This window comes from Hyaena hyaena, unplaced genomic scaffold (genome assembly GCF_003009895.1).
Source record: "Hyaena hyaena isolate Hyena2069 unplaced genomic scaffold, ASM300989v1 scaffold_23, whole genome shotgun sequence".
NCBI classification, from domain to species: Eukaryota; Metazoa; Chordata; class Mammalia; order Carnivora; family Hyaenidae; genus Hyaena; species Hyaena hyaena.
This window is the reverse complement of record NW_024080655.1, coordinates 108956-133493: the sequence shown is the minus strand read 5'-3', so window position 1 is coordinate 133493 and position 24538 is coordinate 108956. Positions and strand designations below refer to the sequence as shown.

Here is a 24538-nt window from a genome sequence, read left to right as displayed (position 1 = left end):
CTTCTGAATAAGCAGGAAACTCCATGGAGGAAATGGATATAAATAAATGGAAATAAAATATATCCTCAAGTAATAATGCAGCTTTTGCCCTCTCTTGTCAAACCGGATGACAGAGGAAATCCATATGGTTGGAAATGAGTGAAAAGTGTTCCTTCAGATTGTGGATTTGCCTTCAGGAGGTAAGACTAACAATAATAGTGGAAACCAGGCTTTGCAATTGTGTTGACCAGCTTTATTATGTAAAAGTTTGGTTTTGTAAGTACTGAACTTATATCCAATTGGAGATGTCCAAAGTGGGAGGTGTTACATATTTGAAGGTAAGGGAGAGACACAATAATGGGGTGCTTCCACATGTGGTGGTCAGGAAAATGGGGCATATCCAACCAAAGACTGTAAGAAAAAGGTCTCAGGGAGGGAAGAGACAATCCTGGCAGTGACCTTCCATTCCTAATTTGATACACTCACTTTGAATATTTCAGTTGCCTTAAATGCCTCTCAAGTCTTTCACTTTTGTGGCTTTATAAACTATGCACCTTTTCATCGAATTCCCTTGCCCTCTTTTCTTGTCCTTCCTCTTTTCCTTTAAAATTCAGCTAAAACATTATTTTCTCTGGGGAGGCTCCTCTAATTCCTGTTTGGTTGATATATTCCTACCCCAGGATCTTTGCATTGTGCAGCTATTTTTATAATGTCACTCATTACCTTGGTGATTATTATGTAAGATATCACTGAGTGTAGGAAACCACGGCTTATTCAATTTGGAAATCACAGCATCTCTGAAGCATTTGCCACAAACAGCTACTTCCACATTCTTTTATTTGTATGAATGAATAGAAGATTAATCTTCTAATGCATTTAAAAGTTTCCCTCTTGTTTTGTAGATCATCTGCTTCTAATGTGGGAAGTCAGCTCCTCTGCAGACTGGATGGAACCAAGAAACAATATAACTTACTTTGTCCTCTTAGGCCTCACACAGGATGGAAAGGAACAGAAGGTCCTTTGTTATGTTCTTGCTCTTCTATATTTTGACCGTGGTGGGCAACCTGCTCATTGTGGTGACTATAGCTCTCAGTAAGACCCTGGGCTCGCCTATGTACTTGTTTCTTGCTAACTTATCTTTTATGGATGTCACTTATTCCTCTTGCATTCTCACTAGATTGATTTCAGACTTGTTCTTTGGGGGAAAATACCATATCCTTTCAATCTTGTATGACCCAGCTTTTTACAGAGCACCTTTTTGGTGGATCAGAGGTCTTTCTTCTGCTGGTGATGGCCTATGACCGCATTGTGGCCATCTGTAAGCCCTTGCATTATTTGGTCATGATGAGGTAATGGTGTGTGTTGTGTTGGTGGTCGAGGTTTTCTGCATTTGGTAATTCAAGTTAGCACAATTTATAGTCTCCCATTCTGTGGTCCCAATGTCATTGATCATTTTTTCTGTGACATGTACCCTTTACTGAAACTGGTCTGTACTGACACCCATGTCATTGGCTTATTAGTTGCGGCCAATGGAGGACTGATCTGCACAATTGTGTTTGTGCTCTTGCTCTTCTCTTGTGGTATCATCTTGCACTCTCTGAAGAACCTTAGTCCGGAAGGGAGGCGGAAAGCCCTCCAGACCTGTGGTTCCCACATCACCGTGGTGATCTTCTTCTTTGTTCCATGTATTTTCATGTACGTGAGACTTGCTAAGGCCTTCCCCATTGACAAATCATTGAGTGTGTTTTATACGGTCATAACCCCCATGCTGAACCTCCTGATCTACACTCTGAGAAATTCTAAGATGACAAATGCTGTGAAGCAGCTCTGGAGAAGGAAGTCATGTGAAGCAGTGATGAACACATCATCCATCATGAAGGGAGTAACTTAGCATTAGGGCCAATCTCCTCAAATGTTGAAGTCCTTTTTACTGTAAATGCTTTCACAGTTGGAGTCAATAAATAATGTGCATTGAAAATGTAAATGAAATATTTTATGGAGTTACACTAATTCATAATTAGTCACTCCATTTCCTTTATTACTTTCATTTTCATACTTTATTTCATTTCTATTCTGATTCTTGTCTTTCATTTACATTCTTTTCATTGTCAAATTATTTGTTGCTATATAGACTATCTTCTCTATTCAATTTCTTTTCATTACATATGAAATTTTTAGTGTAATATTTTATTTTGTAAAAAAAATGTTTATTTTGTGTGTGTGTAAGAGAAGGAGAGAAAGAGAGAGAGAGAGCAGGGAAGGGGCAGAGAGAGAAAATCCCATGTAGGTACTGTGCTGTCAGGATAGATCCTGATGTGGGGCTCATGAGAACATGACCTTAGCTGAAATTATGAGTTGGCGCTTAGCCAACTTATCCACCTAGGCACCCAAACATTCCATGATATATTTGCAAGTATGGTAGGTAATAATTACTATTAAAAATAAAGTCCATACTAAGGGGATATGATGTATAATAAACATCCTACCCATCTCTCATCAGAGTCTCCCCGTTATTATATTTGCAGTTATTATTCTAAGATTATTATGTTTCTAAGACTGTTCAGTTAATAATCCTTGCTAATAAAATCATATTTTCATATATGTGCTTGTGTTTATGTCTCTGTGTATAACTTGTGCATTTGCTACTCAGCCTCTGAAGATCTTTCCATATCAGTCTATGGATGTAACTCATTCTCAGGTTCCTCATCCTGCCTAAAACTTCTTTATAAAATACAGTAAAATAGTGTTTCCAGTCCTTTTCATGTTGCTGAATCTTTTTCTATGATCAATAACTGCAGTGACGTCTTTTTGAAAATATTCAAGAATGGGTTTTAGAAGTGGAATTGTTCCATCAATTGGTATGAGTATTTAAAATTGTTGACAATACAGTTATTTTCTAGACTGAGCTATTCCCTCAGTCTAGAAAACACCTGTTTGTGTACAGTGCTTGACACAACTTGTGCTTGACAAACATTTATGGCATTTGAGAATCTGATTAATGAAATTGTGTTTCATTTGTGTTACTTGAATTGAAATTCAATAACTATAATTGAATTTGAGCATCTATTCATATGTTTAAATTTATTATATTCCTCTTTTGTGGGTTATCTATTAATAACTTTTACCTGTTTTATTTGATTGCTGATCTTTTCCATGTGGATGTGTATGGTTTAGTCATGCACTGAAGAAGTTATCCCTTTCACCATTGTATGTGTAAGTATTATTTTTCCAGCCTATAATTGGGTTTGGATGTTTTTATACTTTAGAGAATATATTTGGTCATGTAGAAATATTATTACATTTACATAATCAAATCTCTTAATACTTTCTTTGGCTTTTATATCTTGCTCAGAACATCTTTCCCTATTTCAGTGTTAACAAAATATCCTTCCACAGGCTTTCCAACATTTAATATTTTAACTGTTTTGTGGTCTTATATTTTATGTTAATTTTTTTGATCCATCTACACTTTGATGTAAGGAGTTAATTAAGGATTAAATTTTATTTATTTTTCAAGGAGAGAGATACAGAGTGTGAGTGGGGGAGGGGTGGAGAGAGAGGGAGACAGAGAATGCGAAGCAGGCTCCAGGCTCCGAGCTGTCAGCACAGAGCCCGACGCGGGGCTTGAACCCACGAACCGAGAGATCATGACCTAAGCGAAAGTCGGACGCTTAACTGACTAAGCCACCCAGGTGCCCCCCCACTGCTTTAATATCCTTAGTTTGTATTCTAAATTATGGCATGTACCTACATTCAATTAAGACTCCATTATTTTCCATTTATTTTTTTTTATTTATGTGCCATTTACAACACAATGTAATATACTTTGTTTATAAGACACTTTGATATCTGATAAGCTTAGTACTCCGTCATACTATTCCTTATCAGAACTATGTCTATTCATTCATATTTATGTTTTAACATTAAAATTTAATAGGCTACTCTAGTGAAAACTAAGTTTAGTTAATATTTTCAATATGATTTGATTTAGAAGAGCTAATATCTTTAGAGAATTGAGAATTCTTTAAAAAATTTTTAAATGTTTATTTATCTTTGAGAGAGAGAGAGAAAGGGAGACAGGATGAGCCGTGGAGGGGCAGAGAGAGACACACACAGAATCCTAAGCAAGCTCCAGTCTCTGAACTACACTAACAGTGCAGAGCCTGACGTGGGGCTCATACTTAACGAACCACGAGTCATAACCTGAGCCGAAGTGGGCGCTCAGCTAACTGTACCACCCACGCACTGGAGAATTGAGAGTTCTTATCCAAAAACTGGGTAGGTATTTTCACTCAACAAACTTTCTTTGATATTCATATAGACCCACTATGTTTCTTTCTTTTTTTTTTTAACAAATAATTTATTGTCAAGTTGGTTTCCACTATGTTTCTTTATATATTTAGTCTTTTTTTAAATTTAATGCTGTTTTGCAAATAAAATCTTCTGTTTTCCAAGTGTCTATTGTTTCACTGTAGAAAATCTGTTTTTTTCCACTTTTTAATTAGATATAATCTTCACAGGAAGTAGTAAGTTGAGCATTCTTTATGTATTTTAAAAGCAAGCCCATGGGGCGCCTGGGTGGCTCAGTCAGTTAAGTGTCAGACTTTAGCTCAGGTCATGATCTCACAGTTTGTGAGTTCAAGCCCCACATCAGGCTATGTGCTGACAGCTCAGAGCCTGGAGTCAGCCTCATATTCTGTGTCTCCCTTCCTCTCTGCCCCTTCCCCTGCTCATGCTCTCTCTCTCTCTCTCTATTTCAAAAATAAACATTAAAAATTTTTTTAAAGCAAGCCCTTCATCAGATATAATTTGCAAACATATAAACTACAAAGATTTTCTTGCAGTCTATATCTTGTCTTTTCATTTTTAATTATCTTCTGAAATGCAGAATTTCTGTTATAGAGTCCAATTCATTTCTTTAATTGATCATGCTTTTGTGCCAAATGTATGATTTTATAAAACCCTTTTAAACTGTTATTTAAAGTGTAGCCTATTACTAGCAGCAAATGATATTTCTAGGTTTTCTCTATCTTTGTCACAACCTGGTATTGTCAAATTTTAACACTGTCCTTTGAATAGGTCAGTAGTGATACCTTGACGTGATTTTACTTTGCATTTCCTGAATAGCCAGATATATTGAACAATTTTTGTAGTTTCTTTTGCCCTTTATTTATCTTCTTTGGTGAAATGCCTGTTTAGTTCTTTTGACCATTGTTTAGTAGGTTATTATTATTGAAAGTTGGGACTTCTTTATGTATTTCAAAACAAACCCTTTATCAGATATATATTTGCAAATATTTTCTTGCAGTCTGTATCTTGTCTTTTCATTTTCTTTAAAATATCCTCTGAAGTGCAGAATTTCTGTTATGGATTCTAATTTATCATTTTTTAATCGATCATGCTTTTATTGTCATACCTAGGGAATCTTTGCTTAATTCAAGGTCACAAATACCCTATCTAATGTTCCTACTGAGAAGTCCTATAGTTTTAGGTTAAGCATTTAACTTTATAGCCATTTTGGATTAACTTCTATTTCGGGCTTGAGGTATTGATCAAAAATTTACTTTTTGCAAATAGGTATTATTATTATTACTATTACAGAGCCGTTTGTTGAAAAGACTATTATTCTATATTGAATTGCCTCTATGCCTTTGTCATAAGTCATCAAATACAAGGGTGTGTCCATAGAATATTCTATTTCATTGATCTCCTATGTATCTTTTCTCCAATACTATATATTAAATCTAGAAAACAAGTAGTACAAGCTCTTGAACTTGCTCTTTTCAAAATTAATTTTGCTATTCTAGTTATTTGACCTTTCTATATAAATTTTTTAATCAGCTTGTTAATTTTTCTACACACACAACTTAGTGGGATTTTGTTGAGAATTGCCTTGAGTCTACAGATCAATTTGAGGAGATCTGGGATTTTAATAATAATGAGTGTTCAAGTTACTGACTGTGGTATATCTCTTCACATATTTAGTTTTCCTTTGATATTTAATCAGCATTTTATAGGTTAAATATCTTACAGCATATATGTATACACTTTATGCCTGAGGGTGTCACAATTTTTGTTAGTTTAGATGGTGCATTTAAAAATGGCAATTTCAAATTGTTTTTTGTTAATTTATACATATATGACTAATTTTTGACCATGTATCCTATGATCTTACTAAACTCACTAATAGTTCTAGTAGTTGTTTGTGATTTTCTAGGTATGCAACTATTATGTCTATGAATAGGAAAATATAATTCCATCCTTTCCAATACTTTTTATTTCTTTATTTTGCTGTTTTACTACCAGTAGGACTTACACTTGGTGTTGCTTAGGAATGGTGATAGAGGCCATCCTTGTTCATGATCTTAGGAAAAGCATTTAGGTTTCTGTGATTAAGAATGATATTAACTATAGAGTTTTGGAGATGCCTCATATCATATTGGGAAATGAACTTCTATTCCTAATCTGCTTAGGGTGTTTCTCATGACTAGATGTTGAATTTTGTCTCAGTATTGTTATTATTATTTTTTCCAATACAAATTGTGTGTCTGAGGGCTGACTTTCAGGAGATTGCAATGAAAGAGCTGCTCTGCTAAGTATGAAACAGTGATCTAGAAGTGGGTCATGTATAAATGGTTTAGTACCAGGTTCTCCAATCAATGTGCTTTGCATGACAGGTGAAAGGGTGGTACCTTTCTGGCCATGCCCCATTTCTGGGGATGCAGGACTCTCAGCACCAGCCCTTGGTCCCCGTGTGTAGCAGGGCATGCTGTGTCACATAGGGCTGGAAGAGCAATATGCTTCTGAGGTCAGTGGAGGACTTATAGAGAGAATTGGGAGTTTTCCTTTAAAATAACCTATTTTCTTGAACAGTTTAAATGGCCTTGGGATGATATTTTATCTGAAGGTTTTTGAGTAACAATTACACCTAGCACTTATTGTTTATCATTTTTTTGGGAACTTTTCCAAGCACATGTGTGTTTCCTCATTTGTTCCTCATAGTGACGCTATGAAGTTGATAGTATAATTTGACCCATTTTAGACTTGTACAGTTGGAGGTTCATGGAGGTTAAGGATCTTACCCACAGCCACCATCCTGAGAGAGTGTCAATGCCAGAGTCAATTCAATGTGTTGTTAATCACAGCCCACAACTGTTTCTTAGTGGAATTCTCTCATGAAGGCATTTCAGGATGGTTAGTGTTTGGTTCACTTCATTGATTTCTCTCAGAGACATCAGTCCATTAATTTTTCTTTCTCCCAAACTGGAGAATCTGGAAGAAAAGGAAAAATTCCAAGACATCCATGCACTACCAAAACTCAAGTGGGAAGAAATAGAAAATTTGGACAGAATCATAATGAGTGAAGACATTGAATCGGTTATTTAAAATCTCCTACTAAATAAGAGCCCTGGGCCAGATGGCTTTCCAGGGGAAGCCTGCCTTCTACCAGGCATTTAAAGGAGAGTTAATACCTATTCTTCTCAAACTGTTCCAAAAAATAGAAACAGAAGGAAAGCTTCCAACTTGGTCTATGAAGCCAGCATTACCTTGATTCCCAAACCAGACAGAGACCCCAATAAAAAGGAGAATTGCAGACCTATATAACTGATGAACATGGATACAAAAATTCTCCACGAGATACTAGCAAATAGATTCAATAGTATATTAAAAGAATTATTCACCATGATCAAGTGGGATTAATTCCTGGGCTCCAGGCTGGTTCAATATTCTTAAATCAATCAATGTGAGACATCACATTAATAAAAGAAAGGATAAGAACCATATGATCCTGTCAATAGATGCAGAAAAGCATTTTACAAAATACAGGATCCCTTCTTAATAAGCACCCTCAAGAAAGTGGGGATAGAAGGAACATACCTTAACATCATAAAGCCATATATGAACAGCCCACAGTTAATATCATCCTCAATGGGAAAAAACTGAGAGCTTTCCCCCTGAGATCAGGAACACGACAGGGATATCCACTCTCACCACTGTTGTTTAACATAGAGCTGGAAGTCCTATCATCAACAATTAGACAAAAAAATGAAATAAAAGGCATCCAAATTGGGAAAGATGAAGTCAAACTTTCACTTTTCATAGATGACCTAATACTTTACATGGAAAACCCAAAAGACTCCCCTAAAAAACTGCTAGAACTGATCAATGAATTCAGCAAAGTTGCAGGATATAAAATCAATGTCCAGAAATCGGTTGCATTTCTATACACCAATTTTGAAGCAACAGAAAGAGAAATCAAGAAATCTATCCCATTTACAATTGCACCAAGAAGCATAAAATATGTAGGAATAAACCTAACCAAAGAGGTAAAAGATCTGTACACTGAAAACTATACAAAACTTATGAAAGAAATTGAAGAAGGCACAAAGAAATGGAAAAATATTCCATGCCTTATGGTTCAGAAGAACAAATATTGTTAAAATGCTGATACTACCCAAAGCAATCTACACATTCTATGCAATCACTACCAAAATTGCACCAGCATCTTCTCAAAACTAGAACAAACAATCCCAAAATTTGTATGGAACCAGAAAAGGCTCCGAATAGCCAAAGCAATCCTGAAAAAGAAAACCAAAACTGGAGGCATCATAGTCCTGGACATTAGCCTGTACTACAAATTTGTAATCATCAAGTCAGTATAGTATTGGCATGAAAACAGACACATAGACAATGGAATAGAATAGAGAACCAAGAAGTGGACTCACAAATGTATGGCCAACTAATCTTTGACAAAGCAGGAGAGAGTATCCAATGGAAAAAAGATGGTCTCTTTAGCAAATGGTACTGGAAGAACTGGACAGCAACATGCAGAAGAATCAAACTGGACCACTTTCTTACAGCATACACAAAAATAAACTCAAAATGGATGAAACCATTGAATGTGAAAGAGGAACCCATCAACATCCTAGAGGAGAAAATAGGCAACAACCTCTTTGACCTCAGCTACAGCAACTTCTTACTCAACATGTCTCCAAAGACAAGGGAAATGAAAACAGAATGAACTATTGGGACCTCATCAAGATAAAAAGCTTCTGCACGTCAAAGGAAACAATCAACAAAACTAAAAGGCAACTGAAAGAATGGGAGAAGATACTTGCAAATGACATATCAGATAAAGGGTTAGTATCCAAAATCTGTAAAGAACTTACCACCTGAAGATGGTGGTATGAAGATGTTTCTTTCATAGAAGTGGTCCACTTTCTAAATTGACAAGTTTACCAACATAAATCCACTTATGATATTCCTTTATTATCTTTTACACATCAATAGAATGCAGTAATGGCACTCCCTTCATTCCTGTTTCTGATCCCTTTTTTCTCTTAGTTTTTCTTTTTTTTTCTTTCTTTTTTTTTAAATTTTTTTTTAAGTTTTTTTTTTATTTATTTCGAGAGAGAGAGAGAGCGTGAGCAGGGGAGGGTCAGAGAGAGAGGGAGTCACAGACTGAAACAGGCTCCAGGCTCTGAACTGGCAGTCAGCACAGAGCCCGACGCGGGGCTCGAACCCACGAACCGCGAGATCATGACCTAAGCGAAAGTCGGACGCTTAACCAACAAAGCCACCCAGGTGCCCCTCTCTTAGTTTTTCTTAATCCATTTTGCTAGGAACATCAATTTTGTGAATCTTTCAAAGAAGCAATTCCTGAATTTATAGATTTTCTCTATTCTATTTTTATGCTATGCTAATTTATATTTAAGTAATTTCTCTTTCCATGATTTCTTTTATTTACTATTTCCATTCTACAATGTTCTTTGGGTTTATTTTGCTTTTCTTTTTTTTCAGGTTTATAGTAAGCTTACTTCATTTCTGTAATATCTCTTGTCTTCTAATACTTCTTTTAAAACTACACATTTCTTTCTAAGCACTCCTTTAGCTGAATCCAGTACCTACACACACAAACACACACACGTATATATCTTTCATTATTTCTTGTTAAAATTTATTTTAAAAACTATTCATTGATATTTCTTCTTTAATCATGGTAACTCATGTTGCTTAATTTGTAAACAATTAGGAAGTGTTATATTTTTCTTATCAATTCCCAGATGAACTTCATAATATATATTTTGTATGATTTAAGTCTGTGGGGAATAAGTTTAGGAATTCCCTGGGCTTGCACCAATGGGTTAACAAGGCTTGGGACAAAAGCATCTGAGAAGCAATAAACAGGAAAAAGTGCCCCAGCATAGAAGAAAAGTGTTGAGCAGAAATCAGCTTCCACAGGATGAAACTGTCCACAATAGGTAAACAGGGTGATAGACCATCCCAGCAGAATGAAATTGCCTGGAGCTAATTAGCAAAAAACAAAAAACAAAAACAAAAAACCCTGCCTTGTTGACCCTGAGGTAGCATGCTCTATGTGTCTTATCCCCTAGGCAAGTTAAGATAAACAGACATGGCGCCTGGTGCTTGCTATAAACAGCTATCTGCTCCATGCCAGGATTTTGTTTTATATTGACCCAACCCCCCCAACACTGCATATCTTTGAAATTCCCTTTCTCTCACACACTTGAGTTAATGATCACTGTTTCATTGTCTCTTTCTGCATGTCCATCATGTTTGCAAGCCTTCTGATACTAATAAATATGGAGCAAGGACCCTTACTCAGTGCTCTTGTCTCCTCCCAGACATTAGCCTCTCTTGTATTCAATTCTGCACCCACTCTCTTGCTGGGCAAGAGAGGACTCCAGACTCAAAGTCTGCATCATTAGTCCATTGAAACGCTTTTCCAGTTGTTTTCTGGGCTCCTGTAGTGTCTATTTCCATGAGCATTTTCTTGGCACTCAGAGATAATGGAATCCTCCCACACTCTGTTCTCCTTTCTCCCTCCCATACTAACACAGATGCTATCAACTTGCCTGGGTGCCACTATGTGACAAACTCTTATGGGAGGGGCTTTCTTTATCTACATTTGAGACAAGTTTAAATTTTTAATGTTTTATTTTTAAAAAGTTTAAACATTTTTTTTTATTTTTGAGAGACAGAAACAGAGCACGAGCAGGGGAGGGGCAGAGAGAGAGGAAGACACAGAATCTGAAGCAGGCTCTGAGCCATCAGCACAGAGCCTAATGTGGGTTTTGAACTCACAGACTGTGAGATCATCACTTTAGCTGAAGTCAGACGCTTAATCAACTAAGCCTCCCAGGAGCCCCAATGTTTTTTGTATTTATGTATTTATTTATTTGAGAAAGAGAGAGAGAGATTGAGAGAGAAAGAGACACAGAGAGAGAGATGCAGAGGGGCAGATAGAGAGGGGGAGACACAGAGTCCGAAGGGGGCTTCAGGCTCTGAGCAGTCAACACAGAGCCTGATGCGAGACCCAAACTCAGAAACCATCATGGCGAGAGGCGAAGTTGGACGCCTAACTGACTGAGCCACAGAGGTGCCCCAAGACTTGTTTTAAATGTCTTGTTCTGAAATTTGCTTTCATCATCTTCTGCACGTCAGTTCAGATTTCTCAGTGCAAAGACGTAGCTTAAACCTAATTGACACAGCTTTGCCTATTTTGAAAGTCATGCTTTAAAGAAGAGAGTTTTTGCATATTTTATTTCTGCCCACACTGGACGTTTCCTTTTTGGCGATTCAATCTCAAGTTGTTCTTTTGTGGTTTCCCTTCCTGCTACTCCTGCTACTCCTGCTACAGAGGACATCCTTCTGTAAGTTCTGTTGGTGATTATCCTGGTGGCATCTCTGGAGGTGCAGGTGGCATCTCTGGAGATCAAAATTAGATGAAGTTCTCAATGAATGTAATTAGGGAAGAATCACTCCTGGAGATGCACCAGCCGAATGACTCATCCATATGTGTTGTAGTCCATCCTCAGATAAAGTGTCTGCAGACCTTTTCTTGACCTCAGAGAGTGTTTGTATCACTGTTCACCCAACTGGCTTTTTCAGCAATTGAAATGATGGACTCAGATCATATTGAAGTATGTATATTAAGTTATTCTCCATCATTCAGGGAATCCAAAATATAACTGTACTTTGTGAAGACAGGCCAGTATAATTGACTGAGAATGGAATGTTGTCAAGGCTATATTGCTATTTTACTCATATTGATATAAAAAACAAACCACATAAAAATCTTTGTTTAAACAATTCACAATTGTCTGTCCCCTAAAGCTGACCCCCCTCTCCCCTTTTTAACCTCACAATATTGGTTTAACATTCATTTGTTGTTAGGACAAATTCTGCCAACAACGAGTATTTGGGTCTCTTTGTTCCCAGTCAAGATTCAGACGTGGTTAGGTTACTGGACCTTCGTATTCATTTTCCAAAATCCAACAATTTAAGAAGTTCCCTTTTTTCCCCCTGAAAGACTGAAATGAGTGACTTTCTGAGACGATGGAAAGCATTGTTTCTATGGAAACAGTTCAACGTCCAGTGATGGTGCATGTGTTTTCCTGCTCCGTGTGCACAGAGGTGCATAAAAAGCAAGGGAGAAGGGACTCCAACCCAGACCTTGGACTGAAGAGCTGTCTCAGGATGTAGACAACCCAGGAAGGGTATTTAGATGTAAGATTCCAGCTTAGGCTTCACGTTTTAGATTTCGGTGTGGTGGGAATTCACAGTCCCTTAAAAGTTTCTCTGTGTGATTCTGATAACCATCCATGTTAGACATTCTTTGTGATTACTAATATATATGAAGATTGACTCAGTTCTGTAATATTTTTTTGGCTATTTTCACATACAAAGAACCAGAATACAATTTCCTTTTCTCTCATGCGTGTTTCTAGATATTAGTTTCAAGTATAAGTATTTAGTGATATTTTAATGGGCATATTTTATAAATCTCATGATAATTTCAACTGATATGTTCTTTGAGCATTGCTTGCTAATCTGTGAAAGTTTAGAGGATGATGTAGCATCCACATGTCTTAAAAGAGTGATTTTGAAGAGTCCACGGTAACAATTTCATTACCAAGTTGTTATTTCAGTTCCTATGCTTCTGGTCAAAGGTGAGTTTCAGCATCAGAGCATACATGTGTTGGGCATTCCTTTTATTACTTGTTTATATGATTTACTCACTTTGCCATTGATTTATTTGTCATTTACTTAAATGATTAGAGCTTTGTGTCCACTTTAATATTAACTCTGGATATTTCCTCTAAAATGTACATCTTTTTCCTCTAAGCACTGTAATCTGTTGATGTCATGATACTTTTTAAATTCTTAAGATGTTTTGAAATTGTAAAATATATCAATTTGTGATTTCATTTGTTAGTTAAAAGGATCCTGGAAGATAATCAGTCATCTCTTTTATTTACTGGGGAGGAAATATAAATCTTGCTTTAGTTTTTCATTAAACCTTAATCTATTAAAAAGTTTTTATATGAAGAATCCGTTATAGGTACAATTGTACTAGCTTCCAGATAGAAAGCTTGTTGTAGAAAATTATTTATTTAATAGTATATTTTCCCCCCACATATGTCTTTAAATACTTGTGTATTAGTCTGCAGATTGCTGAGCTTAGGAAGCATATTTTAATCAGCCTTATATTCTTGTAATTTCTGAGGGTACTGGAACATAATGAATTATAATGCCTATTTGTTGAATGAATACATTATATTAAGACTGCTGGAAGTCACTAATAATTATTATGTTTATAATCAATTTTGTGCTGAGCTCTGAAATAAGGACATACAAAAGGACATATGGAACACAGGATCAATGTGACTGAGTTTGTCCTCTTGGGGCTCACCCAGAGCCTCCAAGGTCAGAAAATATTATTTGTTGTGTTCTTGCTCATCTACGTTGTGACAATGGCTGGCAACCTTCTCATCGTGGTGACTGTGGTGGTCAGTCCAACCCTGGATGCCCCTATGTACTTCTTTCTTGGTTACTTATCATTTATGGATACTGTGTATTCTACTACGGTCACTCCAAATATGATTATAGACTTACTCTATGAGAAGAAAACCATTTCCTTCCAAGGTTGTATGTCCCAGCTCTTTCTAGGACACTTGTTTGGTGGTGCAGAGATTTTACTCCTGGTGGTCATGGCCTATGACCGCTACGTGGCCATCTGCAAACCTTTGCATTATTTGACGATCATGAATCAACGTGTGCGTGTTCTGTTGCTGCTGTTGGCCTGTGTTGGAGGTTTTTTGCATGCTCTGGTTCACCTTGTCTTTGTTTACAACCTCCCCTTCTGTGGTCCCAATGTCATTGACCACTTCATCTGTGACATGTACCCTTTATTAAAACTTGCCTGCACTGACACTTACGTTATTGGCCTCACCGTGGTTGCCAATGATGGGGCAATCTGTGTGGTCATCTTTACGGTCTTGCTCATCTCCTATGGGGTCATTCTGCACTCCCTGAAGAACCTTAGTCAGGAAGGGAGGCGCAAAGCCTTATCCACCTGTGGGTCCCACATTACGGTGGTGGTCCTCTTCTTTGTCCCCTGCATCTTCATGTATGTGAGACCTCCTTCTACGTTACCCATTGATAAATCCCTGACTGTGTTTTACACAGTTATCCCCCCTGTGTTGAACCCTTTAATCTATACTCTGAGAAATGGAGAGATGAAAAATGCCATGAAGAAGCTCTGGACCCGAAGAAGAAAATAAGGCAGAAGAGAAATATATCGCCTCTTTTCAGTGAAGAGTTGCTCCAGCCAGTAAATAATTCTTTATTTGTAGTAAGTTTCTCCTCAGGTTTAAACTTGTGCATGATGAAAAGCATTTAAGAGATAAGTGCTTCCAATGGTCAAAATATGTTTCTAAGATTTTCATCATTTCTTAGGAAAGTTGATGTGTAGCTTTCGTGTATAAGATGTCTCTATTGAAACTATAGGTTTATGTTCTATGTGATAAGTTATGCTATAGTTAATACTGTGAATTTGTTTTTGCTAGTGGACATTTTTCACATTTCTCTATTACGTAATTGCTCACTTTAAGAACCCATAGTGCCCATTACATATTTCAGAAAAGGGACATAAACCTTTGGTTTACTCCTCCCATACAAAGATAACCGATATTAATACTTAAAGTATGGAACTTCTTTTTATATCAGAAACATATTGAAGTATATAGTTTTGTTCTTATTGCTTAGCACATTAAGATTGAGTAGGAATGCTACTTCCAAGGTAAAATATTAATCACCAGCTAAGTGTAGAGAAAAAATCTGAACAAAAGAGATAGATACAGTAAGAAGATCTTCTTAATTTTCTGAGTGGGGAATCCTATTATCTCCTGAAGTAGAACAACTCTGGTGTTATATTTTCATAAAAATGATTCATTAATCATCTTACATAGTTTGGTAATCTGATAATATCTCAGCCATATTTTAATATCCCCATCTGTTTTTTTATGCCTGTAGTGTGTCATAGCCTTCAATAGGGACCTAGGCCCTCCTTTCATATATAAAATTACCATAATACATAATCCATGGGCTTTACATGCAACACAGAACCTAGATGAGATATTTTGGGTGACATCCTTGGTAAGAAAGGTGCTGACACTCTGGCATACATTCTGACCTCTGCTCTTAATGGGATGCAGATTGTTAGGTAATAATTAGAACATAATATATATTGATTTATTTAACAGATACCTGTTTCATAAGCCTCCTTTTCTCTGAATTAGTCTTGATAGAAAATATTTATCTGCCTCTACTACAGTAGGAAGCATGTGTCAAAGAAACTCATGGTTCTGCCTCCTTTAGTTACTCTGGATTCAAGGCTATGGAGCTTTTTCACTGGTAAATCACAGTGGATCAGAAACTTTATACTCTGAATTTATCCCTATTATTATTCCATGAAGATTTCTTATGTCATCTCAAAGACTTCCCAAATGTGATGTTATTCATTAAATAAGATTAAATATTTGGTTTTGTCAGGAAATATATAATTAAGTCATCAACTTTTAGATGTTGCTAGGCTGAATATTAGTGTTCCCCCGAAAATTCATGAGTTATGTCCTCTATAATATGTGGTGTTTGGACGTGTGGCCTTGGAGAGGTTATTAAGTCATGACGGGAGAGCTCTCATGAATGAGATTAATGTCTCTGTAAAAAGAGACCTGATAGAACTCGCTTGCCCCTTCTGCCATGTAAGAACACAATGAAAAGATGGTTAGCTATGAACCAGGACGTGGGCTCTCACTAGACACAGAATCAGTCAGTGCCTTGATCTTGGACTTCCAGACACCAGGTCTTTGAGAAATAAATAGTTGTAGTTGAAGCTACTTCTGCTGTGGCACTGTGTTACAGTAGCTCAAATGGATTTAGACATACATGTATTTAATCTACAAAGTGTATAATTATTTCAAAAGAGGAGAGAAAATCTTGGTTAATTGTCTATGTTTGTTGGTCTCTAAGTTCTCTTAAGTCAGGAATAGTGACTTAATTGTCTATGTAGACTGTGTTTGCATAGTGTCTGGGACATAGAATCCACTCCATGAACTTTGTCTATTACTTCCATTCCTGAGTTCTTGATCCAATGCAGTAAGAATTTTGTGTTTTTTCTTCATTAAATATATATATTTGCTGTAAATATTTAGTCTTCTTTGATATTTGCTACAAATATGTTGTTTTTCTGTAATTATGGGTGTTTTTATATAAAGACATTATATTGTATTATTCTTTTACTTTTTGACTTCTTCTATCACATCATTCCTGGAAAATTTCATTTACATTCTTTCAGTGAATTTATACATTTTAACATCTTTTTTAAAATAACGCTGAAAAGTTTTTTTTGTTTTTTGTTTTTGTTTGTTTCTTTGTTTGTTTTAAGTAGGCTCCACACCCAGTGTGGAGCTCAGTGCGGGACTTAAACTCAAGACCCTGATATCAAGACCTGAGCTGAGATCAAGAGTTGGACACTCAACTGACTGAGCCACCCAAGGGCCTAGAAAATCTTTCTTTTAAAATTATCTACAATTTGGTTTTCTTTGTGATGAGACATATCTAATCTTGATTTACTCGAACAGGATAAATATTCTGCGAGTATAATTATTAATTTCAGTAATAATTTGGAATTTCTCTATGCAATAGGTCTAATTTTAAACAACTAGTAGGTTTGATTTGGGGACCAATTCCCCTCTTTCTCTGTTGTTGCCACATTCTCCATCTCCCCCTCTTACACGCACACCTTTTCGGTGTGATTCCCTAGCACTAACATTCCTTGTTAGTAGTCAAGGATTTTCATGTGTCTTATACATTGTAGAGATAATCACTCTAAATACTCACCATTCCCAAATTTCTTGCAATGACTAGATATGTATATTTCTTGATAAACTTTAGAATTATTTTTTTAAGTTTGAAAACTTGCCATAATGACATATTTAAAATTTCACGACTCTCCACATTTATTTTGAGGAAAATGGATGTTTAAATATCTTGTTTTCCCATCTAGAATGAGACATGTTTTATGAAGGCTTGATCAATGTCTCAATAAAAATTTGTAATCATCTCCATAGAGTATACAGGAACCTTGCCTTATGGTTTTCTTATTTAAAAAGTAGCTTGCCTTATTTACATTCGATTCACATTTTCAAAGAGCTGATTGGAAAGGGCTTAGTATCTTTTGCTGAATTACAGCACAATCCTCAAAGGCATTGGTGCATGTTTGTATGTAATGTTGATAGGCCTATATTTAGCAATACACAAATGTGTATTCAACCACAGAAATCTGTATCTGAAGTAAATATTCAATGATTTGTAGGTCATACTCAGCTTCATATATGTGTTTGTATATGAACACACAGACTTCTGTATCTGACAGCACATGGGTCAGTATCCGACTACACATATGAGTGCATATGTGTTAGTATATGTATTTGATCTGATCACACACAGGTCTGTGTCTGTCTACACCTAGGGCTATATCTTGCCATACACAGGTCTGAATCTGAGTGTATATGAATTTTGGCAGGGCTTGACTGAACAATTCTTCTATTCCATGTGGCATGGACTGATATTCAGTGGATAGCTGAGTATTTTAGGTATTCAGTGGGTAGCTGGGCTTTTAGGGAGTATTTAGGATGACTGTACTCATGGGAGTGGTGCCTTGGAATGGATGGGAGTGGTGCCTTGGAATGGATGGCTAGAAGACCAGGCTCTTCTGGCTCCTTCTTCTTCTCCATGTAGCCTATCTCTCCAATGAGTGTGTCATACTTGTAAAATGGCAGTTCAGGACTTCCAGAGGGATGACATAGAAGATATTAAGCCAATTAAGATCTCATCCCATCCTGACATCAGTTTGAAGTTCAGGATCTCAAGTTCTAAATCCAGAGTGCATATTATACCAAATGAAAAGGCAACCTATGGAATGGGGGGAAATATTTATAAGTCTTATCCTTCATAAGGGGTTAATATCCACAACGTATGAGGAACTTATACAACCAAATAGCAAAAACAAAACAAAAAACTGATTACAAACTAGGAAATAGGACTAAATAGACATTTTCCAAAGAAGACACACAAATGACCAATAGGAACATAGAAGTGTACTCAACATTATCAATCATCATGAAAATGCAATTCAAAACGTAATGAGATTTTGCTTCATACTTGTTAGGATATATGTTATCAAAAACAGAAGATACTTTATGTGCTGGTGAGGATGTAGATAAAAGGGAACCCTAGTTCACAGTTTTTGTGTATATAATTTTTTTCAGCCACTATAGAAAATAGTATGGAGATTCCTCAAAAAGTGAAATAGAACTACCATGGTATCAAGAAATTCCACTTCTGTGCATATATCCAAAAAGATGAAATCAGAATCTTGAGGAGATATCAGCACTCCCATGTTTGTAGCAACATTATTCAAAACAGCCAAGAAACAATCTAACCATCCATTGATGGATGAATGGAAAAAGAAAAGATTATACACACAGACACACACACACACACACACACACATATACACATACACATATATACATATATATGTGTATATAAATATATACATATATATGAATATATTCAGGTATAAAAAAGAAGAAAATCCTGCAAATTGCAACATCATGAGAAACTTTGAGAGCATTTATGCTAAGTAAAATAAGTCACACAAAGAAAGACAAATTCTGTATGATCTCATTTATATGTGGAATTAAAAACACAACTTGTAGAAGACAGGGAATGGTGGAATCCAAGGCCTGGAGGGTGGAAGAAATGTTTCAATGTTAGTTTAAGGGTACAAATTTCTAGTTATAAGTTGAATAAATTTGGGGGAGCTAATGTATAGCAGGGTACAGTAGTTAACAGCAATGTTTTATATAGTTGCTGAGAGAACAAATCATAAATGTTCTCATCCCACACAAAAATTCTAATTATGTAAAATGACATGCGTGTTAACAATACTTATTGTGGTAATCATTTTGCAATATATGGATATATCAGATCATGACTTATACCTTAAATTTACAGAATGGTATATATCAATTATATTTTAATAAAGCTGGGAAAACATCCATCTATCCACACATCCATCCATCCATCCATCAATACATACATAAAGGAGGACTTTATAAATTGAAAAAACAAAGTCTTTGAACTAGAGACATGCTATTTCTTCCATATGCCTTATATACAATTTGGAGGTGAACATCATAGATGTTCACCAAATAGATACTCTTGTCTGCAAGTGAACGTCATGGTGCTTCCTTTTGTGCATTTCTCTTAAAAATTTTGCAGAGTTGGGGCGCCTGGGTGGCTTAGTCGGTTAAGCGTCCGACTTTCGCTTAGGTCATGATCTCGCGGTTCATGGGTTTGAGCCCCGCGTCGGGCTCTGTGCTGACTGCCAGCTCAGAGCCTGGAGCCTGTTTCAGAGTCTGTGACTCCCTCTCTCTCTGACCCTCCCCTGCTCACGCTGTCTCTCTCTCTCTCTGCTAGAAATAAATAAAACATTTAAAAAAAATTTGCAGAGTTTACATATTTTTCATTAGAGTTTATACAAGGCCCACCACACTCATAAATATTTTGAGGCTAGCCCCTGTCTTCCAGATTTGGGCTGGAAGTCTGTGTGGTGTGGGATAACACCCTTAAGCTTCTCAGACACAATTTTTTCCTATTTAGTAGAGTTTATGAGACACATCTTAAATCTTTCAGAAGTTTTCACAGGGTCTTGCATCTACATTTTTGAGATGATATTTATTTTTGTGCCATTTCTTACTTTGAGAACTTTTTGCTCTTTAGAGAGGCTATGGATGAGAACCAGTTTTATACCACAACCCAGCAGGTCTTGGCTCCTTTCATCTTTCTCCTGAATTCAGGAGAACTTAACAGTTAACGTTTTAAGTCACCTATGTTTACCCATACTTCATTATATATCATGCACTGCTGAGGAACCAGCTGGCACTTTCAATATTCTGCTTGGAAATTACAGTCAAATTCAGCTGCCCCGCCCCCCAGGGGTATTTCCTATTCTCCATACTACTGTAGGTGAGGGTATTGCCAAACTTTTCCAGCACTTAGTAACATGAATCACTTTCTCCTTAGCTTCCAAGATAATTTCATCCTGTCTTTTAAGGCTTTACCTACAGAGGCCTCAAAGCCCTTCTAGCTCCCAGCAACTCCTGGTGGTGCCAAAACCAATGCCACATGCTTTACATTTCTGTAATGGAAACACCACACTTCCAGCTTCCACTCTTTGCTCTGATTTCCTTTTGCTACATGGCATAAGACCTCGAAATTTTGTGACTTAAACCCACAACCATTTTGACTTAACTCACAATCTTCTGGGCCAGAAATTCTGACAGGTGGCTTGGTATTTTTTCTGCTTCATGTGGCATGGAGTGAAGTCACTCTGTGTTATTCAACTGATAACTGAGGGGTCTTTAGGATTCTGGGAGTGACATGATATATTCAACGTGCTGAATGGGAAAATATGCAACGAATATTATTTTATCCAGCAAGGCTGTCATTCAGAATAGAATGAGAGATAAAGAGTTTCCCAGAAAAACAAAAAACTGAAGATGTTTATGACCACTAAACCAGACCTGCAAGAGATATTCTTTCCCATTCCCTTTTGAATGGGAAAGAAAAACAAAAACAATGAAGATAAGAAAGAAACAAAGAAAATCTCCAGAAACACAGACTTTGTAGGTAATACAATAACACTAAATTCCTATCTATCAATAATCACCTGAATGCAAATGGACTAAATGCTCCAATCAAATGATGTAGAGTATCAGAAAAGTGGGGAAAAAAAGACCCATCTATATGCTACCTACAAGAGACTCCTTTTATTTTTATTTATTTTTACGTTTATTTATTTTTGAAAGAGAGAGACAGAACATGACTAGGAGAGGCGCAGAGAGAGAAAGAGACACAGAATCTGAAGTGGGATCCAGGCTTTGAGTTGTCAGCCCAGACCCCGACATGGGCTTGAACTCATGAACCATGAGATCATGACCTGAGCCGAAGTCAGACACTTCACTGACTGAGCCACCCAGGTGCCCCACAGGAAACTCATTTTAGATCTAAATATCCCTGCAGATTGAAAGTGGGGGGCTAGAGAACCATTTCTCATGCTAATGGATGTCAAAAGAAAGCCTTACCAAACATACTTGTACCAGACAAACTAGGTTTTAAACCAATAAATGTAACAAGAGAGGAAGGACACTATATCATAATAAAAAGGTCTATGCAACAAGAATATCTAACAATTGTAAATATTTATGCCTCAAGATTGGAGGTTTTAAATATAGAAATCATTTAATAACAAACATAAAGAAATTCATTGATAACAATGCAATAATCGTAGGTAACATCAACACCCAACTTACAGCAATGGCTACATCATCGATGCAGAAAATCAACAAGGAAATGATGGCTTTGAATGACACACTTGACAAGATGGACTTAACAGTTGTATTCAGAACATTTCATTCTAAAGGAGCAGAATACACATTCTTTTTGAGTGCCCATGGGATATTCTCCAAAATAGATCACATACAAGGTAACAAATCAGGCTTCAATCAGTACAAAAAACTGAGATCATACCATGCATATTGTCAGGCCACAACACTATGAAACTTGAAGTCAACCACAAGAAAAAAATTCGAAAGACCTCAAATACATGAAGGTTAAAGAACATCTTACTAAACAATCAGTGGGTTAACCAAGAAATTAAAGAAGAAATAAAAACATGGAAGCACATGAAAATGAAAACACGACAATCCAAAACCTTTGGCATGTAGCAAAAGTGGTCATAAGAGGGAAGTATATAGAATATAAGCCTTCTTTAAAAGGAAGAAGAGCCTCAGATACACAATCTAACCTTATATCTAAAGGAGCTACAAAAGTAACAGCAAATAAAGCCTAAAGCCAACAGAAAAAGGGAAATAGTAAATATTAGAGCAGAAATAAATGATATAGAAACCAAAGAAATAGTAGAACAGAATGAAACCAGGAGCTGGTTCTTTGAAAGAATAAATAAAATTGATAACCCCCTAGCCAGACTTATCAAAAAAGAAAAGAGAAAGTACCCAGTAAATAAAATTGATAATAAAAGAGATCACACACACACAATAGGACACAATAATAAAAGATTATTATGAAAAATTATATAATTGGACAATATAGAAGAAATGGATAAATTCTTAGAAATATATCAACTAGCAAAAAGGAAACAGGAAGAAATAGGAAATTTGAACAGACCTGTAATCAGCAAAGAAATTGGATCAGTAATCAAAAATCTCCCAACAAATTAAAGTCCGGGACCAGAAGGCTTCCCAGGGAAATTCTACCAATCACTTGCAGAAGAGTTAATATTATTCTTCTCTAACGGTTCCACAAAATAGATATGGATGGAAAACTTCCAAACTCATTTTATGAGGCCAGCATTACTTACCTTGATTCCAAAGCCAGATAAAGACTCCACTAAAAAGGAGAATTACAGGCCAATATCCCTGATGAACACGGATGCAAAATGTCTCAACAAGACACTAGCAAATTGAGTACAATAGCACATTAAAATAATTATTCACCACAGTCAAGTGAATTTTTTCCTTGACTGCAAGGGTGGTTCAGTATTTGCAAATCAATTAACATGATACATTACATTAATAAAAGAAAGGATAAGAACTATATGACCCTCTCAATAGATGCAGAAAAAACTTTTGACAAAATACAGCATTGATTCTTGATTAAAACCCTTGAAAAAGGGAACATACTTCAACACCATAAAGACCATGTACAAAAGACCCATAGTTAATATATCCTCAATAGGGTAAAACTGAGAGCTTTCCTGGTAATGTCAGGAATAAGACAGGGATGTCCACTGTCACCATTGTTATTTAACATAGTACTGGAAGTCTTAGCCTCAGCAATCAGACAACAAAAAGAAATAAAAGGCATCCCAATCAGCAAGGAACCAGTCTAACTTTTCTCTTCACAGACCATACGATATTTATGTAGAAAACCTGAATACCTCTACCAAAAAATTGCTAGAACTGATAACACAAATATAGCAAAGTTGAAGGATACAAAATCAATGTGCCAAAACCTGTTGCATTTCTGTACACCAATAATGAAGCAGCAGAAATCAAAATCAAGGCATTGATCCCATTTATAATTGTACCTCACAACATAAGATACCTAGCAATAAACCTAACCAAAGAGGTAAAATATCTGCACTCTGAAAACTATAGATCACTGATGAAAGAAATTGAAGATGACACAAAGAAATGGAAAAACTTTCTATGCTCATAGGTTGGAAGAGCAAACATTTTTAAAATGTCCATACTGCTCAAAGCAATCTATACATTTAATGCATTCCCTATGAAAATACCATGAGTATTTTTCACAGAAATGGAACAAAATCACCTAAAATTTGTGTGGAACCACGGAAGACCCTGAATAGCCAAAGTAATCTTGAAAAACAGGAGCAAAGTTGGAGGCATTACAGTTCTGGACATCTTGTTATATTACAAAGTTCTAATTATCAAGGAGTACAGAACTGGCACAAAAACAGACACCTAGATCAATGGAACCCAGTAGAAGAACCAGAAATGGACCACTACTGTATGGCTAACTAATCTTTGACAAAGCAGGAAAGAATATCCAATGGAAAAAAGACAGTCTGTTCAACAAATGATGTTGGGAAAACTGGACAGTGATATGCAGAAGAATGAAACTGGACCACTTTCTTATACCATACACAAAACTAAATACAAAATGGATGAAAACCTAAATGTGAGACAGGACGCTGTCAAAATCCTATAGGAGAAAACAGGCAGCAATCTCTTTGACATCAGGTGTAGTAAATTCTTACTAGACATGTCGCTGAAGGCAAGGGAAACAAAAGTAAAAAAGAACTATTGGGACTTCATCAAGTTACAACGCTACTGCACAGAGAAGGAAACAATCAACAAAATGGAAAGGCAACCTAGAGAATGGGAGAAGATATTTGAAAATGACATATCAGTGAAAGGGGAAGTATCCAAAAACTATAAAGGAATTATCAATCTCAACACCCTCAAAACAAATAATCGAGTTAAGAAATGAGCAGAACACATGAATAAACACTTCTCCAAAGAAGACATCCAAATGGCTAACAAACCATGAAAAGATGCTCAACATCACTCATCATTGG

General features: G+C 36.3%; 1 protein-coding gene and 1 pseudogene across 1 annotated transcript; both read left to right on the top strand.

The window, feature by feature from the left end:
* The first annotated feature begins 925 nt into the window (after window positions 1–925).
* LOC120228381 lies at window positions 926–1870 on the top strand (annotated as a pseudogene).
* An 11773-nt stretch (window positions 1871–13643) lies between these two features.
* On the top strand, window positions 13644–14567 carry LOC120228449 (olfactory receptor 4A15-like). Its single transcript, XM_039226806.1, has one exon. It carries the CDS (start codon window positions 13650–13652, stop codon window positions 14565–14567), a length of 918 nt encoding a protein of 305 aa, XP_039082737.1. The 5' UTR covers window positions 13644–13649.
* Window positions 14568–24538: the final 9971 nt, after the last annotated feature.